This window comes from Chinchilla lanigera, unplaced genomic scaffold, assembly GCF_000276665.1.
Source record: "Chinchilla lanigera isolate Chin_1 unplaced genomic scaffold, ChiLan1.0 scaffold00081, whole genome shotgun sequence".
NCBI lineage: Eukaryota > Metazoa > Chordata > Mammalia > Rodentia > Chinchillidae > Chinchilla > Chinchilla lanigera.
In genome coordinates, this window is record NW_004955482.1 from 9985789 (window position 1) to 10004559 (window position 18771).

Here is an 18771-nt window from a genome sequence, read left to right on the forward strand (position 1 = left end):
TTGCCGCCTACCCTGGGATCAGCCTAGGTGCAGACAGAGAGAAAACGTCAGCCACAGTGGAAGGCTGAGTCTTCGATGCCTCAAAGCAGCAAGAAAACAACAACGAAAGCCTTCCGACCCTCAGGGTGCATGGCTGTTTTCTTCAAGGAGGGCGCCAGGCCTCTGTGCTGCCCTGCTGGGAACCCAGAGGTGCGCATCTTACTCTGAGCCAGACACCCACGCTCCCTCCCCGCCTAAGTCGCCCCGCCGTGCGGCCGACAGCGTTCATTGGTCACAGTGCTACTTCCCACAGGTCCAAGCAGCCTCACAAGCCTCCAACACAGAACTGCAGGCGGCCACGAGCAACTGGTTTGTGCTGGCTGGGAAAGCAGAAGCCAATGCTGCGAGCGGCCTGGCCCAACCCTTTCAGATTCATTCAAAGAATGGAGGCCCAGAGAGGTCATGCAACTGCCCGAGCTCACACAGCGGGAGCAGGATGGAGCAGGGACAGAACCCATCTCCTGCCTCCTTGGCTCTGCACTGCAGGACTGGAATGTCACACCGGCTTTGTCCCGAGCAGACGGCCACTTTCTGGTGACTGAGGGACAGGAACAGTGGAAGGAACGAGAACTCGGCTCACCTGAGCACCCTCTTGAGCAAGAGCTATGGTCCCGTCACCTCTGCTGGTCCCTGGTGGACACCTTTAGGGCAACAGCAGGATGACGGCACAGCAAGGAGGGGAGAACGTCAGGGGGGAGGGAGCCTGGCCTCTCAGGACGCGGGGATTCCTTCCTAAGTCTGCTCAGTCACAGCCGCCCTAGGCTTCACTCGCTTCTCCCTGGTGATGGGGAACTCACCACTGCCATCGCTTACGGTTCGGGGTACTCACTGTAAAAAACCTAGTCACAGACATATGCACAGGAAAAGGCAGTGAGGCTCTTGCAAGAAAGCACCGGAGAGGTCCTGGTCCCGGGCCTCGCACAAGCGCAGCACGGAAGACGAGCGCGAGCGAATGCAATCGCTGACCCCTTGGGGTCCCAAGTCAGACCGACGCCATGTGTGCACGCAGGCTCGGTCCCAGGACGTCTTATCACAGGAAGGCCACGGCGGTGACTCAGAACAGCGTCACCCCTGGGATCCGCACGCTGCCTGGCCTTTCATAGATGCGGACACTGCCTCCCTCCGTCCGTCTCGCTCACCACTGGCAACCACGAGTTGGCCACCTCTCCTGTTTTGTCACCTCGAGAGCATTACAAGGATGGACTTGCACAGTAGGCCGCTTCCAGGGATTCACGCTCTCCATCAGGCAATTCTCTGGAGGGTCACCAGGCTGTGGTGTGACTCCAGGCCTTCCTCTTCACGGCAGAGTAGTACTCCACCGTGCGGACATGCCGCGGTCAGCTCGACATGTGGGTTGCTCACAATTTTTGTTGCTGTGATTAAAGCTGCTATGAATGTCTGTGTAGAAATTTTTTTCCCCCTCTCAACAGCTTTATTGAAGTACAATTCACCACTTCTGCCATTTGCCCATTTGAAGTATACAGCTCACTTGGCTTTAGCGTATTTGCAGAACTGCGCAACCTTCGGCATAGTTGCTTTTAGATCACTTCCATCACCTCAGAAAGAAGCCCGGTGCCCTCCAGGCCTTTCTGATCCCGTTTCCCTGTCTCCCCACTGTGAGCCGGCGCCTGGCCTCTGCTGAGCTGCGTTCTGGGCGCTTGATGCAAATGCAATCCACGGGACCGGCGGTGCTTCCCGCCTTGTGGTGGCCTGGCCCTCTGCCCGCGGTCTGTCCATCTGTCCAGCTGTCAGCGGATGGGCACTCGGGAGAGAAGTGTTCGATTCCCTGGTGTTGAGGCCCACATGGGGGCGCGGATGGCCCCAGGGTGGGTGTGCTGGTCCTACACCCACCAGCCACAGGCTCGAGGTCCACGTTCTCCAAGTCCTTGGCAGCACTGTGCCCTGATCTGACTTCAGCCCTGTGACAGGTGCGCGCTCGTGCGTTTGTGTCACCCTCGGCAGACCTCCGGCTCTTGGCCACGTTCACCGTGGTTCTCACCCTGCGGCTCCTCCTGGGTTCCCTAGCCAGCCCAGTCACCTGTCCCGAGGGAGGCAGGTGCCTGGACCTGGACCTTGGGACTCTGCTGAGCCCGGAACCCTGGAATCCAGGGCGAATCCCACATCTTCTGCCCCTGGGCTGCTCCCTGAGTGGCGCTGGTGCCTGGGCCCCCGCAGGGCTGTCCTGCGACTCCACACCTTCCAGGTGGCCGTCCCTGCCTTACACTGCCGGAGCCCATGCCGGGGGCTCGGAGCTCACAGTGAGTACCTAGTCGGGTCTGTGGCCTGGCCCTGACAACCCTGCTGCTGTGTGACTCTGAAGATAGCCACCCTGACAGGACCCAATAGGCAGCTGCCGAAGGGGCTTGTAACAACTCTGAGAAAGTCTCTTCGTCCCCGAGAGCATCCTGGGAGAGGCGGCATAGGATGAGATGTGTGGAAGGTGACCGTGCCTGTTCCCTGCTTGGGGCTGTGACAGTTCGGAGCCACCTGCCTCATGGGCCTCGTGTGGGTGGAGAAACAAATGGAATCCCACACATAAAGCCATCCCAGCCCACAGCCTGCAGTGGGCGACGCCCACAGGTCAGAGGGCGTCACCCCCACAACACCAGCCAAGGACACACTGTGAGGATGAGGCCAATGCAGGCTGTGCCATTACAACACACACGGCCTCCCTCAGACGCTCTGCCCCAGACGGGGCTCCTCACTCCGCTGGCTCAGGTGTCATCCTGTCTCCTCTCTCACCTCAGCCCTCACATTGTGACAAATGTAACTCAACAAGACCCCAGGGCTTGGAGGCAGCCTTGAAGGAACAGCCGAAGCCCCACCATGGGGATGTCACAGATGAAGTAACTGGTGCTGCAGGGCGGAGGAAACGAGGGCCCTGGTGGTGACCAGCGCTGGCCCAACTGAACCTCCGCCTGGGAAAGCTGCACTGATCTCCCCACACTGCACAAGGAGCGGTTCAGAGGGACTGCAATGCTAGGCTGTCAGGGGGGCCCATGGGAGAGGATGCGTCCGCCTCTTTGGCAGGAGCAAAATGACCAGCTGACCGTGTTAACATGAAGAGGGTGGAAAGTTGCCCAGCGGGTGGAGGGAGAGAAGAACTCGATACCACACCCACCACCTCGGGACTCGGACCCAGGGTGCAGCGAATCATATACACAAGGAGAAAAAGAGTAAGAGAAATCAATTTAAGAAGACCAGACAATCCAATCGTAAAAACTGGCCCAAGGACTTGAACAGGCATTCTATCACAGACCAAATGGCTCATCATCGGACCAAAACCCGACTTCCTTGGCTGTCAGGGAGGCAGATGAACATCCACAAGCTGGTGGAACCACGCGCTCCAGGGGAAACGGGTGGAAGGAGAAAGACGGAGTAACACCACGTGCTGGTGCGGCGGAGGGGCAGGGACGCTCATGCGCTGAGTGCTCTGGAGCCCAGCTGGTAGTGTCCCCTGTGGCCCAGGGGCTCTACTGCCACATGCCCACAGAAACACATGCATAGTGGTCCTGCGAAGAACGTTCCCAGGACGGCATCCCCAACAGCCCGAAACCCACACGCTGCTCAAGCGCACGACTTAAACTGCCGGTGACACAGTCGCACAACGCAATGCCGGCCCGCAACAGGAACGGACGACCACGGGTGACGCACGCACAGCACGCCTCGCCAGGAAGCCGGACGCAGGGTGTGTGGGGACGCCACTTATACACAGTACATGGCCGTGACACTCCTGGATGGTGGTGGCAGGACGGGGGCAAATGGGGACGTCTGCGTCTTGAACTGGGGCTGCTACACAGTGTGCCGAGTCTATGACCACCTGGCACACTGCATGCCTCCTGCCTGTGTGTTTCTATACATATGCTAGACCGTGATACCGAGGGCCTTGGCACCTGCAGCTCCAGGTCTGTACACACCTTTCCTGACCACCCTGCCAGAGCCCCTGCACTGGGTCAGCAGGGGGCCCGAAATTCATGTCCACCTGGAACCTGGAACCTCTCAGTGCAGCCTACTCAGACACAGGGCCTCTGCAGACGCGATCAGGGTGAGAGGAGGTTGTCCTGGGTCAGCACAGGCTCCAAACCCATGGCTGACGTCCTCCTGGTGAGCAGCAGGGTGCCACCGTGGCTGGGACACTAAGGGCAGCCTCCACCCAACTGCTGCAAGGGGCAGGAAGGAGCCTCCCGAGGGACATAGCCCCGCCCATCTCTGCGGGTGGAAGCCACTGTTTGTGGCAGTTTATCCTGGCAGCAGTGGGATGCTGGGACCTGTCCTCAGTGCCCTCTCCCCAAGTGCGGCTTCACCCTGAGCCTGAGTGTTCACATCTAAGTGCAGGGCTGTCTACTTACCACCTCCCCTACTACTTACACCCCTCCCCCACCACTTATACCCCTCCCCTGCCACTTACACACCCCCCGCCACTGAATGAAGTGCCATGTGGCAGGGCTTGTGTCCCTCTGCCCTGGCACTGCGGCCACACAGCACTGATGCTCCATGAACCCCTGTGGCGCTGAGTGTGACATGGCTGTACCACCCCGGGGGGCTGGAGCACAGCAAGAGAAGCGCTAGAAGAGGGGTGCATTCTACCCTTCCAGTCACTCAGCTAGTGTGTGTGTGTGTGTGTGTGTGTGAGAGAGAGAGAGAGAGAGAGAGAGAGAGAGACAGAGAGAGACAGAGAGAGACAGAGAGAGAGAGATCAGGGATGGCCGAGGGGAAATGAGCCAGGGTGGCGGCGACACCCAGGTGAGTCCCTGAGCTGAGCCTCCTTTCCAGCCCCCACCGGGCTGGGTCTCACCGGTCACCCTGCAGGTTTTACAGGGTGGAGAACAGGTGCCTCTCCAGGGTAACTGAAGCTTTCGGACAGAGCCACACCCCGATCCCTGACTGCAGGTCCCTCATGCTCTCCTGAGGGCTGCACCGTGCGCCCTCCGGGGTGTGTGCACAGCGCTTGGGGCCGGCACACTCGCCCGGTGCAGGGCCCAACCGTAAGTAAGGGGCGGGCAGCCGGGCCAGGCCCTTGGTTGTGCATTTAGGAAATGTGGCTTGCACGGGGCAGGGACATGTGGGGATGGCCTTGCCCTCCTCCCCACCAGCTCCTCTGAACAAATCCCAAGCCATGCTGGTTGGGGCAGGAACATCGCCCCAGAGATGTCTTGAAATGGGGCATCCGTCCCACCTGGGCTGGGTGAGCAGGTGCTGGGCCGCGGCCGCTGACAGGTAGGGACCCCACCTCTGGGCGCAGAAGGAGACTGTGAGCGATCAGGCTGTGCACGCCCTGCCTCTGCCGTCACCATTACCACTGGAGGAAACACACAGGCCGGGTGGAGGGCCTTGCCCAGCGTGCCTGCCCTGCATATTCAGGGACAGGGACGGAGGGCCCTGTGCACAAGGTCGCACAGCAGGTGCGCAGGGCCTGGCGACGCCAGCATGGGGTGCAGGCCTCCACACCTGCCGTGAGGGTGCCCATTCGCACCTGGCAGGTGCCTCACACCTCTCAGTAGGAAAACATCAGGAAGGAAACAACCTGGTGCGGGCTAACAGGAGAAAGCAGCCACGAGCTCTGTCGGAAGCCCCCCGCCCCCATGTCCTGGGCCCTTGGGACAGCTTTGGGGGACAGGGCAGGCTCTAGGGTGGGAGCGGTGTGACCGCGGCAAACTCCCGAGCCGCTCTGTGTTCACACATGGTCCACGCCAGGATCCCAGGAAGGGAGGCCTCACGCAGTGAGCCCCGGCGCTCGGGGGACCCGTTCCGAGCGCTGCCCATCTACCAGGCACACCTGCTGCGACCATACAGCCGGGAGCCAGGTCAGGACACGGAGCAGACAGCACACGGACAGCAGAGCCCGGACTGCTGTGAGGCAGAGCCAGTGCGGAGGTATGGGGAGAAGAGACTGGCCACGGTGCAGGAGCAGCAGGGCTCAGAACGGGGCAGCTGCCCAACGCTTCCCCTCACAGCTCTCTCCAAGATCCGGGTCTCCAGAGAATGCACAGGCACCGAGACGGAAAGCAGCACCCCAAGGTCACACAGCCAGACACGGGGCCGATCTGCGCTGCCCTGCACATTTAGGGACAGCACCCACCACTGTCCGCTCCTTCACAAGTCTGCTGCCCACATGACACGCAGGTGCCTCCATCTGCACAGTCCTGCCAGCGAGGTCAGCCTGGAAAACACAGGACTCCTGGGCGTCCACAGGGACACGGGGCAGCTGAAAGTGAAGTGGGCGGAGGGGATGGGACCCCAAGGCGGTGCATGACCTGAGTGAGTCGATTCCCGGGCTGCAGCTCTGCCCTGGCCACCCCCAGGGGCACCACGGGAGCAGCTGTCAGAGAGGCCGGCTGGCGGACTCAGATCTTTCCGTTGTCCGAGGCCAGGGCCACGGCTGAGCTGGGCCCGGCGCGCACGGGCCTGCGTTCACCGGGAGGATGAGGCAGGGAGTGGTGAGTATGAGCCCTACTTGGCGACTTAACGAGATGCCCTAAGAATACCAAATGCAAGGGCTGAGGGGGGCTCAGTGCGAGGGCCTTGCCCAGCATGCCTGAGCCCCTGGGTTCCAGCCGTAGCACCTAAAACAAAAACTAAAAGCTAAAAGGAACACAGGGCTGTAATGCGTAGCCCCTGCCAGTACCCAGGGCACCACTCACCCACCCCAGCCCCACACCAGGCAGGCCAGGCGGCCACACCGGGGCTCCACAGGCTGCGAACTTGCCACTTGGGGAATGGGCACGCGGACACAGCCCTGGGGGTGGGAGGGGAGGGCTGGCGGGATGTGGTCCTTCCTCCGTGGGGTGGCCTTGTGCACCCCGAGAGCCCTCTATGAGGATAACACCAGCAAGCGGCCACTGTATAAAGTGAACCTGAGGCTGCAGGTGTGCTGTGGGGCGGCAGGGAGTCACCAGCCCACCCGATCCACAGAAAGGCCAGCTCCACGGGCTTGGGCCCTGCTTCTGCAGTAATGAGCGGGTGACGCGACGGCCCCAGTAACTCAGGCCTCGCCTCTCCATCAGTAAAATGACGTCATTACCGAGCTTGGCATCTGAGGAGTCTGGGCTGTGGGCAGGTCACCAGCGTGGACCTCAGCTCCTCGGAAGAGTGGGGACAGACTTGTGACACGTGCTGCCCTGATGACAGCCCATGTGCCATTCTCCCTTTGGGACACTCAAGGAAGAGTCAACTGCCAACACCCAATAATGGCCATGGCTCACACGTGCCCACCGATGGCCCAGCCGTGGCCCTGAGCGCCTGACGGCAAGTGGGGGGAGGAGCCCAGATTGGGCCGGAGCTGCGGTGGGGGTCTGGATTTTCACGCCAGGGAGAACACAGTGTCAGTCTGTCCGCCCGTCCTGAGGCCAGGCCTGCTGCCCATGCATGGAGGTAGGAGGAGCAAAGTTCTCATTCCTGCTCCCCGGGTGAGGACTCCAAGGCTGGCTGACTGCCGTGCTACGCTCCGGCCCCCGACGTCCTCATTTTCCCTGTCCGTTTGCAGGCTGGGGTGGCCACACAATCTGCAGGCCTGGTGCCAAATGACAACCAGAGGCCTCAGGTTCAAAATGGAAGAATTTTAGGATGGTGACAGCAGAACGTTGAACCAAGTGTGAGACCTTGTGTGACAATGCAGGCCACGTGCAGGGACTCTGCCTTCCAAATCTGGACGCAGGGCAAGGCTGCACCATGGAAGATGACACAGGGGCAATGCCAAGATCCTTCTAGGGACGGCCTTTGCCTCTGTCGCCCGCACTCTCAGCGGGAACATGGCCTTGTCAGCTGTCCTAGTACACTGGGCTGCAGGGCTGCAGGCACCCAGAGGCCATCTCTGCTGTCATGTGCAGCCCCAAGGGTGCCTGTCTGAAGGGTTGCCATGGGCAGTGTGGGTGGAAATGAGCCCTGTCCACCAAATGCTTCAGCTCTGCCTGGGACAGACATGCTGTGACTTCCTTCCTGTGTGCACCTGGCCCCACCTGGCACCCCTCAGGCCAGTCTGGGGGTCAGGAGGAGTGAGTCAGCCCCACAGTAAACACGCACATGCGCACGGTCCGGGGGACCTGGCCGGCCCTCCCCACTGCCCTTTACGTGGTGGGGGAACAGGCTGGGCGGGACCTCATGCGCTTACTGACCACGTTCTAGATCAGAAGGGTGAGTCTTTTAGGGACGAGTGCCAAGCTGCAACCCCAAGCCCATGTGCTTATCACAAAGGGCCAACGCTGTAATGAGACCTGAATCCTGGGGTTCACTTCAGAGAAAACAACTTTTTTCAGATGCCCAGCTGCTGGGGTGACCTGGCTCCTAGAACCTGGCCGAGTGGGGGGTCAGAGTGACGGCTTGGGAGGCCAGGATGAGGCCACGGAGAGGAGGAAAACTCCGGAAATGCCGTGGAGACCCTCAAGGGCTCCGCCCTCTTGGTGAGGACGCGGATTCTGTCTGGAGTCAGAGTCTAACTCGGGTTCGGACCCTGGCTCCTCCGGTGTGGTGCTGTGTGATTCCACAGGGACCAGCTATTTGTAGTGGGTGCCTTGACTAGGAGTGGTAACTACCCTGCAGGCCGTGGCCGTGGCAGGGGGGGCACTGATGACATAAGGCACTGAGACACCGCCCAGCGCCCAGTCTGCAACAGCAGTGACCACTGATGCTCATAGCCGCAGCACCATGAGCAATCACAGCGCAGGCCGGCCTTAGCACAACTCTTCTCTGCAGGGGGAAACTGAGGCCCAGACCGCAAGTGGCAGAGAGAGCACAGGAATCGCTGCGCGGGGTTTCCACAGGATGACCTTCGGCTGCTCCTGGGCCCCAGTCCCCCAGAACCCACATCCACAGGGCTCCTGTCGGTTACCATGGATCTGGTGGGGGAGCTGGAGCCTCTGGGGAAGACCCGGATATGCCACCCTGGGCTGGGAAGCCGCTGCCCCCAGCAGGCGGCATTAGGAATCGTGCATCCCCCAGCTGACATCCTTCCAGGACACGGCCCTTTGCCCGTGTCCCGTGTCCCGCAAGGACCTTGGACCCTGGCTGCCGCCCTGTGTGGCGCTCCCCTGTCCTCCGGGCAGTGGAGAGGGGCCTGGCCCAGAGGGCGCTCTCCAGGCCAGAGTCCCTGTGGCGGCGCCTTCCGGGTCTGGGTGGCAGAGAGGACGCACCTAAACCCCAGCCGTGGGTCAGACTAAATGAAACCCACACCCTGGCTCGGCTGTGTGGCCCCAGGCAGGGTGCTCCACCTCCCTGAGGCTGCAGTTTCCCTGTGGGGCAAAAGGGACGGTCCCTCCAATGCAGGGCCACACGCGTGGTGCGCGCTTACACAGAGTCCAGCACACCCACATCCGACAGCCCTCAGGGGGCTGCGAATTTACTACAGGGGGAGGAGGAGAAGGGCACAGACCCAGAAAACCTGCCTGACACAATGGAGCAGACCAGATACTCCAAATCCTGAGCTCTCCCCTGCAGGTGACCTTCGCTGGCCAGTGGCTTTGTCTGAATCTGTCTGGGGCATCCCTGGACCAGCTTTGGTCCCTGAACAGGCTCACAGCGACCCCTGCTGCCAGCCACGTGGAACTGCCCCACAACGCCAGCAGGCGTGAACAACAAAAGCAAGGTAGAGCCTCCCAAGAAGGGCTGGCCTTTCCAGGGGTCTAGGAGGATGCCCGTCAGAACAACGGCGGGGAGAAGCGACGCCGCGTGTAATTATGCTCAGTGGACACTAATTCCCCATCTCCTAAAGATAAATATAATACTCAGATCAAACAAAGCGCCTTCCCTTCCCCTGCGCTCTTTTGTTTCCCTGGATAAGTGTCATCCTAAATAGACCGCGGAACCGAGAGGAACTGTCATTTCTGAGGATATTATTTCCCGATCAACATGCACTGTTCTTAGCAGGCTCGTTTTGATCTGGCAGTTCTTAAATTGGACTCTTTTTAAAAAGCAGAGGCAGCTTAAAACGAGCAGATGCGCCCCCCACACACCTCACTGGGATGACAATTCAGGACCCGTCTGCCTGATCTACCCAGGTTTGGGGCGCTGGACAATGTCCCTCAGGCCGTGACCCTGTCTCTGCAGGCTGGTCCCACCAGGCAGGACACCCAGGATCCCAGCTGAGACGCCTCCGTGTCAGCTCCCACTGGCCACGTCTGTGAGCAACTGCCAGCGGCGCGGGATCTGCAGCACCCGGGAGGGGCACGACAAGGGCTCTGAAGCAGAGGCCCAAATGGTTTCCCACCCTCTAAACCGCATGGGAGAACGGTGAGGAAAGATTTCGCATACAGACAATTCCTTCCCACCTCTAAAACCTGGGACTCTGTTTGCACCTGCAGTTTCCTGGCAAGATGGCAGCTGGTGATTTCACCAGGGACTTTACTCTCCTGCCCATCACAATAAGCTGTGACAAGCAGAGGCTGAGCCACTGCACCCCGGGACAGAGAACACTAGAGGGGCAGCCTCGTGGAGATGCAGGTCCCCCGAGCACTCATGAACCCAGCCAAGCCTCACACATCTGACTGGATGGGGCCGGTGCATCTGCTGTTACTCCACAGGTGACGGGGTCTCTGCCCCGCCAGCGTATGCCTGGGGAGTGCTTCGGCTTTAAGCTTTTCCCTGTGATGCCCGTCATAAAAAACATCTTGCTCAGGGTTCAGAGCTGGGTGACACCTAACCGATCTGAAAAACTAGAATATTGTATTATGCTGGCACAGGAATCACAAACAAGGGGCCTTAGGCAGGACAGGTTGTCTGGTGCAGGGTTTGTTTTTACACCAATCACCCACTGATGAATTGCTAACACCCAGACTGCTGTTTGGTCTTTCAAAGCATGAGGACAGAATTGCTCTTGTTGAACCTGGATGCCTGCCTGGCATCAAGGCTGGCTGAGCAGAGGCCCTCCAGCTCCAGCAGCAAGTGCCACCCAGGGAGCATGTCCCTTGTCCTGCCTGGCCCTGAGAGGCAGCTGAGTTCCCGCACCTGTGCTGGCAGGTGACTCACCTTCTCAGAGGGGGCTTTCCAGGGAGCGCACTTGAGAGCAGGGGTCCCATTCCCTACTGGCCAGGAGCAACGGGGTAGCTTCTATGCAGACACCAATGTCTGACCACGGCCCTGACCACGGGAGTCTGACTCTGAGCCTGAGCAAAGGGATGTTTGGAAAAGTCACCAGGTCACTTCAGGGTGCCCAAGGTGGAGCACCACCAGCTTCAACCAAATGGACGATGGACATTTCCAGTGGAATGAGAGAGCTGAGCTTTACCACTGCAGCTCCAGCCCCTCCTGTAGTGTGTGGAGGGGGCAGAGAGGCCTGGCTGGTTTCACTTTTCTGCCCAATGCTGTCAGAGATGACATGAGATAGATCCAAGGGAGCCAGAAGATGACCTTTGAACAGCCACCGTGCTGGCCTGCGGTGGAAGCTTCCAGGCCTAAGCCCACCATCCTCAGGAGCCACTGCTCGCCGGCGCCGTGGACCGACCCGTGCATCTCACCTGAACAGCTCTCGGATCTCTCGGAGGTCGGCTTGGAAGGGGATGTTCCGCACCAGGATCTTGGAGGTCGTCTGCTTCCTGGAAACTTGCTTCTTCCGGGCAGACGTCAGGGCTGGCCTGGAGCAGGAGGGAAAGGAGCTTAGGTTCTTGGAGGCGCCACGGCTCCCGCCCTACACTGACCTCCTCCTTCCTAGCAGAATGGAAGCTCCTGCCACATTCAGGTGATGGACCAAGCAGCACGTGTGGAAGAGGCCACGATGCAAGAGGAGAAAGGCAGAGCCCCCGGGGAACGGAACTGTCACCGTCTTTCCCTAAAACAGCTGTGGTGTTGGGCTGACACACCCCTGTTGTTGCCAGCAGAAAGGACCTGGATGGAGGACAGAGAGCGCCCACAAAACCCAACCTCACCGTCTCCTTCTCTGCAGATGCAAAGGAAGAGGCTGGGTGGTTCCCAAAGGCCTAGTGTGGGATACCACCCTATCACCCTATCTCATGACCCTGCAGGGGCCTGAGAGAGATGGGCCACATGGCAGGAAGACTCTCGGCTCAGGGTTCTGGGCTGTCCCTAACACTGCGCCATGTACGTCACCTCCGACTGCTCCAAGCGAGGTGCGAAAGCCATGCAGTGCCCCCAGAGCCCGCATCACCTTAGGCGAGTGACTCAGCCCCTCTGGGCTTGACCTCGCAGACGCAGAGTGGGAGGAGCAGCAGTGGCACCCCCATGAGAATGGCGGAGGTTTAATGATGCACACGGCACCGTGCCCACAGGCTGTGGTGATGACGACTGTCCTGACTTCCTGCTCCGTCGCCTTCTCAGAGGTCTCCCTGTCTCCGTCAGCAGCCCCTGCACGCACCCCGACTTGGTCCCCTTCCTCGCACTCACCCACCTGACAGCTCACTACACCTCAGCCACGTTTCCCTGTCCCGAGGGCAGTGCTGCCCCACGGGCAATGCTGTCCCACATGGCAGCCCCAGTGGCTACTTCAGTCTGAATTAAGATGAAATGCAGGGCTGGGGATATAGGTCAGTGGCACAGTGTCTGCCTGGCAAGTGCAAGGTCCTGAGTTCTATTCCAGGTACCAAAAAAAAAAAGATGAGATGCAATGGGACCCCAGTCTCCAGGGTCGGGGCAGCCCTGAGCTGGCCCCCAACAATCTTGCCTCCTGGTCCTCCTGACCTCTGAGGCCCTGTGCAACTGAAGCTACTGTGTGTGACTTGGGACACAGCTCAGGCAAGACACTGCTCCTCCTCCTCGCTCTGGGGAAGCCAGCACCACAGCACTGGGACACTGAGCAGGCGCAGGGTGAGCCCAGGGGCGAGGCACAGGCCACGGCAAAGCGGGGACATCCTGGCAACGCAGGGACAGTCGTGAGCCTCCCAGAGGCAGAGCCAGCCCCACAGCAGGGCTGCTCCCGGACTCCAGCCACAGAACCTGAAAGGACGGGTCTTTTGCTGTCGTAGTTACGAGTATGGCGTGGTTTGCTGAGGAGCAGACGGTAATGGGGGCAGTGGCACCTGCCACCCCAAGGATAGCACCAGTGTGGGACGCTTCCGTCGCCGTGGATGGCTCTCTTCAAGAGCACTGCCTGCGGTGTGAACACCACCAGCAGATGCGCAGGCAGAGTCTGGGGCTCTCTGGCCCTCTCCATCCATTTGCTGACTACGGACACAATGTCACGGACACTGGCGTTGTGGTTTCTCTCTAAATTCCCTCCTAATCCTCGTGGGCTCCGAGGCGGGAGCGTTGGGAGGTGACTGGATCACGGGGCCGACATCTGGAAGGGGCAGCCACTGCGGTCCTGACCCCGAGGCTCTCTCTCCCCTCCCGGCTCCTCCTTTGGCGCCCTCTGCTCCCTGCTGCCACGCGGCGAGCAGCTCTTCCTCCGCCCCGGCCCTGCGCCCGCTGTCCTGCCTTGGAGTCAGCTGGCCACGCAAGGGCTGAGACTCTTGAAGTGGGGGCCACAATCAACACTTCCTTTCAGCTGCGAGCATCGGGCATCGCGTCGCAGTGACAGAACAGACTGAGACAGTCGGTCAGGAGGCTGGAGCAGGCAAGGCTGACTCCAGGCTGCTGTGAGAAGGGACACGGAAAGGGAGACGCCCGCCCTGCCAAGTGCTCAGGGCCTGGCACGAGGCACGTGCTTTCTACACAGCCCCGGTGTGCCCCGTTACTCTCCAGGTCGTCACCTGCCCAGGGTCACGCACGAGACTCCAGAGGGCCCGAGCCAAGCCTCCTCCCCACTCTCTGAGCCGGGCTCACACGCGGCTACGAGCAGAGGAGGGAAAGCGCGCTCGGTCAGCCTGTCGGCGGCTCTTTCGCGCAAAGATCACGACAAAAGGCCAACTTGCTGGCAACGGCCGACTAAGTGTCCTAAGCCAGCTCCGGGACTGCTGAAGCCGTCATTCTGGCAGGGAGATGAGGATGGCGGTGATGCAGTGGCTTACGGGGCACGGGTCCTGCAGTGAAAACTGCTGGGCGCCCCATAGTGTGGTCACTCAGATGACGAGCAGGTGGAGACGCAGGCGCTGAGCCAGACACTCAGAGACACCGCGCTGTGCCGGGAGGCGACCTCCGGGGAGCTGCTGAGTCCCCCCGATGACCTGCACTGTCTCTGGGCACTGCCGTCCAGCTCGCAGAAACACAGTCCCGGAAAACCGAATGCCGGGTGTTACAGCCTCTTAGGGTTCGTCTGAAGCACCAGCAACATCCAGCTCTTTTAGGGTTTGTTTCTGCCACTGAGATAAGTCTTAGTTGCTTGTTTCTCCTACACTTACTTGTTTTATTATAAAAAGAGTGTGTCAAAAACCCAACCCAGCTATTGCCCTTGTAGGTATCTTCCTCAAAAGTAAAAGACATCATATTACAGTGACACATTTATAGCAGCACAATTCAGAAGAGCTAAATTTTGGAAGTGGCCCATACGCACATCAGCAGATGAATGGCTAAAGAAAAAGTATTTACACACAGTAGAGTATTACTCTGCCATGAAGAAGGACAGGCATTACCACTTTTGGGAAAATGGACAGTTTGAGATCATCATGTTAAGTGGAATAAATCATACACATGAGCTTAAACAGCACATGGTTTCTTGTATAAGAGGAACCAAAGTCTAAATAAAGAACAAATAAAAGGTGGCAGGAAATAGAGAGATAGAGCTTTTGCAAAAGGGAAGAGGATCAAGAGATGGGAAGGAGATTAAAAAAATTACGTGTTCTGTCCATGCACCAATCCCCACAGGAACGTGAACATTACATGCTGTGAACGTGAACTAATACAATATTTAAAAAATGAAAGAAGAATTCATGCAAAGGCCCAGCACGGTTCCAGTTTAGGAGGGGCACAGGGTCAGAGCTGCAAAGGCCAATGTCAATCAGGCCCCTTAATAAGGGAGAATCCTGAGCTGGGCATGGTAGCACAATCTGTAATCCCAGCACTCAGGAGGCTGAGGCAGGAGGATCAATGTGAGTTCGAGACCAGTCTGGGCTACAAAGTGAGCTTAAGACCAACATGAACTGCATAGCGAGACCCTGTCTCAAAAAGACAAAAAGACAAAAAAAAAAAAAAAAAAGGGAGAATCCTAAATAAGTGAGGGGCACTGGGGAGAAGGACATTCAAGGTCCGCGAGACACCCTGCGGGCGGCCAGCATTGAGGACAGCAGGGACCAGTGCCAACCTCCTGCAGCAGGGCTGTGGGAGACTTACTTGGTGGCTCGTTCTGAGATCCGCACTTCCACCTTGTGGCCGTCCACGACGTGACCCTAAGAGGTAAGACAGCATGGCTTGTCCCTGTCCTCAGACTCCTCTGCACCCCTGGCCTCCACACAGCGGAGCCCCGGCTCAAGATGGGGAAAGGAGGAGTGTTGATGGGAATTGAGGGCAGAGACCCAGCCTTCTGATGTCCCTTGACCCAAAGGAGCCCTGGACTTCCTGCCATTCAGGGGCACAGAGTTCCCCGTTGGTTATGAGCATTTTCAGGGGCGGGGGCCTGCTGGGTCTGGTGTGCAGCCTGGTTTAATTTGTGGCCTTTCAAAAAATATTCAACATCGCAGCAGCTGCACTTAAGCTGGGCTCTAGCCTGAGACCCTCAAGGTAAAGCTGGCACATTAGTGCAATGCCGGGAAACCCCTCAACTGGCCCAGACAACGCCAGCCCTTGCTGATGGTGTGCACACATATGGCCATGCACACTGCTTGCTGTGTGTGTGAATGGAATTTTACAGAATCTTCAAATATAGCAAAGAGAGAGATGGACTCCTGAACAGGTAGAGCTGAATTTCAGTTAAATGAGTACACAGCATCTAATTACAATCTGGAGCTCTTTAAAAAACAAAAACCCAGGAAAGTACACTACTCTCTACTGTGCATGCAGCACTGCCAGCGGCCGTGGCGCATCCGTGTGGGGTGTCTACGTGGGGCACTGCGGCCACTTTCTCCAGCAAGGCCAGGTGGCCTCGGGCTGCTGCACATTCCAGGCCCCATCTGCCCTGGTGCTCAGGCCTGGTGGGAAAGCGTTCTCGTCCCCACCTTACTCCCTGCCACAGGTCCTTCGCATGTGCAGCCCCCCTCCCCTCAATGAATCAGAGGGCTAATAAAGGTCCCCCAGAGACCTGGTGAAAGTGAGGCCCAGGACAACGCGGACTCAGACATCGATGCACCCTCAAGCCAAGCCGGGAGAACCCGGTTTACCTGGAGCTGCCTGAGGGCTTTCTGTGCGTGCTCCGGCTTCCTATACTCCACAAACCCGAAGCCCATGGACAGCAGTACGCCTGCAAGAGCAAAAGAAACCCCGCCAGCAGGCAGCGGGAGGGGGCAAGGATGAGCCCAGGACCATGCTCGAGGCTCCCACGGGCCCAGGGTCCACGCGTGACTTTCCCTTCTTGCTGCAACCTCTCCCACCCCAAGAAGACCTCAGCAGTGGCTCCCCACTTATGACCAGCCATCCAGAGGACCCCTGGCATCCAAAGAACTCCGCCAAGGAGCACTCTCTACGGCTGCCATCTGAGGCTTGCCGACCCATGACCGGCATGGTAATTACCTTGTAACAGGATTCCGCCCCGCGCGGGGAGCGGGCGCTAATAAGGATGACCGCCACTGTGGCGAGTGGGGACACCTTGACCTGGGCTGCCTGCTTCCACACGTAACGCATGTGATAAACACATACACGGAAACCAAAGGCCTCCTCTTTACAAGTATTCCTGCCTACCGGCCACACCTACGTTCTTTCCCTTTCTTTTCTCACTCTTGTTTTTTGAGACGGGGTCTCACTATGTAGCCCAGGTTGGCCTCTAACTCACAGCAATCCTTCTGTCTCAGCTGGGATTACAAGTGTGTGTCACCACGCCCAGCTCACACTCCCCTTCTGAATCTCGGATGTGGTCCGGCTATGGAGCGGACTCGTCACTGGCTACTGCCCGCTCTCCCCTCTGGCCAGATACTGTGCGTGCGTGTATGCGCACTAAAAACAGATCTCTCATTATATCTTGCCCCTCGGACATGAAATTTCATGCATCCCTCGCCCCCTTCTGGCCCAGCATTTCACACAGCTGTGGGAAGTTTATTTTTGCAGCGCTACTCTGAGCCTGTTCCGCAGGCACAGCTTCTCCTGAGATTTCAGGTAGCGTACCTGCTTTGTTCCTCTTCTTGGAGACAGAGCAGCTCCTCAGTGCCCCCGCTTTGGAAAACACCTGGGGAAGGAAGTTCACAGGCATCACCCTCTTTTCCAGGTGAACCTGCCACCTCTGGCATGGCGAAGGGCGGGATCACAGTGACACACCGCGGCCAATCCCACACTGGGCCCCCTGCATGGTTAACTCAGTCGGGCCTGGGGAGGCTCCACGATGACGCCTCATTTTTCAGATGCAAAGACTAGGGCTCAGGGGTTCAGGGATGGTTCCCACCGGGGTTACAGGGCTCGGAAGTGCTGGCTGAGATGGGGACTTGGGTACCAGGGGTGCCGGCCCCAGGCTCCAACACTTCAGGTGAGGAAGACTGCACCCCCAAACCTGCCACTGAGATCCTGGGGACGTCAACTGGAGGTGACGGGAGACGCCCGCTTTCAGGGACTGGACAGCCCCCTGGGGATGCTGAGCGGGATTCTCCCCTGGCTACAGGGGGAGCAGGTGGGGTACAGAGCAGTAACTGCTGCTGCGGACCAGGCCAGAGCGAAGCCGTTTGGAGGCGTGGCGTCCACAGATCCAGGCCCAGCCTCACTGCCCCTGCACTTAAACCTCCAAGGATTTTTAAAAACTTTTAATTTTAGTCACATGAAACTCTCTCTTTCTCTTTTCTCTCTCTTGCTTGAACCCAGCCAGAGCAGAACCCATGTGCATCTGGTTCTGGCACCAAACACACAGGACCAGGGGACAGCAAGCGCACAATGGGAAACGGGGAGCAGGAAACGCTCGATCCAAGCAACAGCCTGGTGGCCAGAGCCGGACGCAGCTTGGATGATCTCGTCACTTCACCAGACCTTCAGCGGCCCTGCGAGGCCATTCCATTCACCTCTCCACACGACAGAAGGGGAACCCAGGGCACGGGAAGGACCGCCCAGGGCACACCACTGTGAAGGAGTGGAGCCGGGAGCCAGGCCCGGGCGGATGGATGCAGATCATAGCTTTACACTCAGGTGACAGCCGGACAGGAGTCCTGTGAGCGGGGCCCTTCCCTGCGGTGCTGCTTGTGGGCTGTGTGTACTTCGGGACAGTAACTGACTTCCATCGTCCGGCCGTGCCTGCCAGCTCCCGAGCCTTTAATTCCCAGGATGCTCCTGGGCTGGCGCTGCAGCGCATCTCCCAGGAAACACCGGTCCCAACCCTGAGGCTCCACACCACACCCACGCTCTTCCTCCTATCCCGAGAACCCACTCACTTCCTTCAGCGTCTCCTCTGTGGTGTCGAAGTTGAGGTTTTTAATAAACAGAGTACACCCTGGAAGGCTGTCATCCTCCTCTTCCTCCTCCTCCTCCTCCTCTTCTGTCTTGGTGGTGGAGGCTGCTGCTCCCTCTGCTGGCTTCTCAGTTTCTGGGGTCTCGCTGTCGGCTACTGGTCCCCCAACAAAAACAAACAAATCCCTCCATTAAATGATGGCTAACCTACCAAAGCCAAAGGCTTAAGGCACAGAATCATCTAGATCTAATCGGCCTGCTCTATAGGCACTGCAGGGGAGGGCGGTACTCAGTTTTGGCAGTGAGAAGGCAAAGGATGGCGCACACAAGAGAGACACAAGACAGAAGGTCCAGCATCTGCCCGTATTAAAGAGAACAGGATACAAAACACAGACACAAAACCAT

The 18771-nt window shown here is 58.8% G+C and overlaps 1 protein-coding gene across 2 annotated transcripts in view; it reads right to left on the bottom strand.

The window, feature by feature from the left end:
- Rbm19 (RNA binding motif protein 19) overlaps window positions 1-18771 on the bottom strand; it is a 102361-nt gene that overhangs the window by 55552 nt on the left and 28038 nt on the right. For both annotated transcript variants that reach the window (XM_013503702.1, XM_005403230.2), the window contains exons 17-21: window positions 18351-18523; window positions 17107-17167; window positions 16170-16249; window positions 15187-15242; window positions 11484-11600 (exon numbers count right to left, since the gene is read on the bottom strand). In XM_013503702.1, the coding sequence (XP_013359156.1) occupies window positions 11484-11600; window positions 15187-15242; window positions 16170-16249; window positions 17107-17167; window positions 18351-18523 (487 nt within the window). The remainder of the gene's footprint in view (window positions 1-11483; window positions 11601-15186; window positions 15243-16169; window positions 16250-17106; window positions 17168-18350; window positions 18524-18771) is intronic.